The following is a 3246-nucleotide window of genomic DNA, read 5'->3' as shown; positions in this document are numbered from 1 at the left end:
AAGATATGACAAAATAATAATAATTTATAAATTATCAAGGGTTCATGAGAGGGGGGGAGCAGGGAGGGAGGGGAAAAATGAGCTGCTATCAAGGGCTCAAGTAGAAAGCAAATGTCTTGAGAATGATTAAGGCAACAAATGTACAAATGTGCTTGACAAACAAAGGATGGATGGATGGATTGTGGTAAGAGTTGTATGAGCCCCCAACAAAATGATTTCTATAAAATAAATAGATGATGAAGACGATGCCAGAAATAGATCACACCATGAAAGGATATAATAATAGGATTAAGTCAATGGAAAGGCGAAAGTATTTAATATTGACAAATATTGATTCGTTAGCTAGAAAACAAGCGAAAAAAGAAAAAGAAACACAAACAATATTTAGACAGCAGGGAAAAAGAAAACCTGAAGAAAGCTGAAGAACTCCATGGGAGATCATCAAGAGGAATAACTTACATGTCAGCAGAGATCCAGACTAGGAAGAGGTTTTCGTAATTAAAAATACAACAACAAAACTGTACATAGTAAGGTACGCCACCAAGAAGGTGAACAGAACCCTGAGCAGGATAGACTCCTGCAGGAGAGCCAACTATTAACATGGCTCTTCTGCCATCATCCTTGTCCCTCTCTTTAAAGGGCCCCTCCTGGAGAGTCTAAATAAGAGAAGGTGGGGGAGACACTGAGAGGATTCAGTGGGGAGGGCTGGCTAACAGGATCCACTGTGATGGCCATCCTGCTGCACATAAGATGAGCTCTCAGAGGCTGCATGCGGGATCTTACTACCAGCAAGAGCCAGGAGCAGAACTTGTCCTGGGACGTGCACCTCCTTGACCCAGAAGACAGCTGTGACCGCAGAGGGGACGAAGAGCAGCATCGACAGCAACACCACCAGGAGTCTCAACATGGGAGACAGTGGTGGACTTCTCAGCCCACAGAACAATAAAGCAAGGGATTTGGGGCATGAGGCTGGACCCTGGGAGGGAAGCTGGATTTCTTGAGCCAGGTAGGGAGAGTGGAACTCCGTCAGGATGAGACATCCACAGAATGGTATGCGCTTTGGGCATTTATTAACAGCCCTGAAAGAACGTTGCAATATATCCTAACTGAACAGCTATAGCTTGAGCCTTATTAACTTGCATTGTGACCTATTTTTTCCAGAAACCCTGTGATCATAAACTCAACACTAACAAAAATAGATTGTGCCCCACAGAAGTCCTATCATTGTAGAATGGCCCATGGGGATTCTGTGGTTGTAAATCTTTAGGGAAAAACATTCCCACAATTTCTTCCCAGGGAGCAACTTGGCGTTTTAAACCTTCAACCTTTCAACTAACTCATGAGAACTGCAGTGGCACAGAGTAGGTGATCAATAGATATCTACGAATTAAAGAAGGGAATGGAGAGGCACGTCCTCACCCAGTGAGAGCAGATTCCCGTAAATCTCCAGCATCACCTCCTTGTACAGATCCCTCTGCTCAGAGCTCAGTCCCGTCCACTCTGCCTCTGTGAAGATGATCGTGACGTCCTCCAACGTCACAGGTTCCTAAAATGAATCAGTGAACACGGAACCCACATCACCTTTCCTGGTGAAAGGACTTTAATCAAGGACTTGGGGAGGCATCCGGATCTAAAGACAGTCATCCAAGCCTTTCAGAATGGAATTTCAGAACAGAGTTCTCCATAGCAATTCTGTGGAATATGGCTGGACCCATGGTCTTGGGACAAAGTCTATGGGGAGCAGCAGCGATGCACAAATCATACCCTGTGCCTGGATTGTGTGTGAGGCCCAACATTTAATATTCCAATGAATTTTACAACACTCAAAATTTAAAACACACGTGTATTCAATTCAAGAAAGAAAGAAAAACAGCAACACTTTAAATCAAGAAAAAAAAATTTTTAACTCAACACCCAATTTGTAGAAGGCTATGGAGGACAGAGGGTGCCCAAAACGTGAAAAAAAAAAAAATTAAACTCTAGACAAGACAGGTAGTCTAAATGGTTAGAACATTGGGATCAACCTTAACAACTGAAGGATGGTGCAGGCTGGGCACTATTTCCCTCTGTTGTCCATGGGGTTTCAATGGGTGGGAGCTGACTCAAGGGCACCTACCCACGACATCAGGGGTAGCTCCAACTCACCATGATGTGGGGCTTCTCCTCCTCTGGGGGCCAGTCAGTAGACGTAGACGAGAAATCTATATTAAAAAAAAAAAAAAAGAAACAAGCTGTGAGATTGGACGCCACCCACAATGCCCCCACTTGTCGAGTCTGGGCTACAAAGAAGCAGTCATTTTACTCAGTTGTGGCCACCAATCCACTCAACCGGAATCTATAGCACCGGTCCCTCTATTCCCTTCTGCAGACCCTCAACGACTCCCACCTTCGCCCTTATTTTTCTGAGGCCGTTTCTTCTTGGTTTCCATACTCTCTCTGTCCTTTGAAGAAAAAATCTTCCCAGAGGTCTGTTCTTCCTGGACAGAATGGACCAAGCAATGTGGTAGCCTAGATGAAGTCGAGGGATTACCTTCAAATCCCATGACAGGACCACTTGGAATCAATTTCCTTTCCAGATGGATTTCTGTCGACTGGGTGGCTTTTTAACACCTTACTTATAAGGCCCCTCTCCTCTTCTAAGCATCCACGACCTTGGGGATCAAGATGAAGGGTGCGGTTGTTGGGTTCCTTGTGTGCGCGCTACACTCAGGTCTCTCCTGCAGCACTCCTGTCATCTCACACCCCCGTCAGCCTTCATTCACAGAAGCCGAGGTCAGGCAGGAGCTCTGCAGTTTCCACCGTGAGTCACTTCTAATGTAGAAGTCTTGAAATCTGTCCCCTGGCACGATTTTTGTACCTGCCAAACTTTACTGTGCCTGTAAGTCTCTAGGGCTCAGGTTCCATTTTCATGTCCAAGATCAGTTTCTGCTGGCTGAGCCAAAGAGGACACGGAATACAGCTCAATGCCTTTGGGGAAAGAGACTCTCAAACATCCAACAGACCATCAGGTCATGAAGAAAGAAGCTTTTGTCTTGCTATGCTCAAAGTTCCACTTGTGTTCAACTCCCCAAGTCCCAGTTCTTGAAGACATTTGGAGGTTTGAAGTGAGCCAATCCCAGCCACTAGGATTTCTACATAGATAACCTACTAGTGTGTGTTTGTGTATGTCACATGATCCTGTCACCGTCCTCCACTCATTCGGTACAGGAGGTGGTTCTAGAAGGCAAGGCCACCTTCAGAATGATC

At 45.3% G+C, this 3246-nt stretch overlaps 1 protein-coding gene across 7 annotated transcripts in view; it reads right to left on the bottom strand.

Moving 5' to 3' along the window:
• Window positions 1-3246, bottom strand: part of LOC101664360 (zinc finger protein 343-like) — a 108695-nt gene that overhangs the window by 6718 nt on the left and 98731 nt on the right. For 6 of the 7 annotated variants that reach the window (XM_045292458.1, XM_045292466.1, XM_045292456.1 and 3 more), the window contains 2 exons: window positions 2146-2201; window positions 1420-1546 (listed from right to left, as the gene is read on the bottom strand). In XM_045292458.1, coding sequence (XP_045148393.1) covers window positions 1420-1546; window positions 2146-2201 — 183 coding nt within the window. Of the gene's footprint in view, window positions 1-1419; window positions 1547-2145; window positions 2202-3246 lie in introns of those variants that run through there. The other variant, XM_045292461.1, reaches the window with a different exon arrangement.

The sequence above is a fragment of the Echinops telfairi genome, unplaced genomic scaffold (assembly GCF_000313985.2).
Source record: "Echinops telfairi isolate 266 unplaced genomic scaffold, ASM31398v2 ScPeMD7_655;HRSCAF=1070, whole genome shotgun sequence".
Lineage (NCBI taxonomy): Eukaryota > Metazoa > Chordata > Mammalia > Afrosoricida > Tenrecidae > Echinops > Echinops telfairi.
This window is presented reverse-complemented; position numbering and strand designations above follow the sequence as displayed.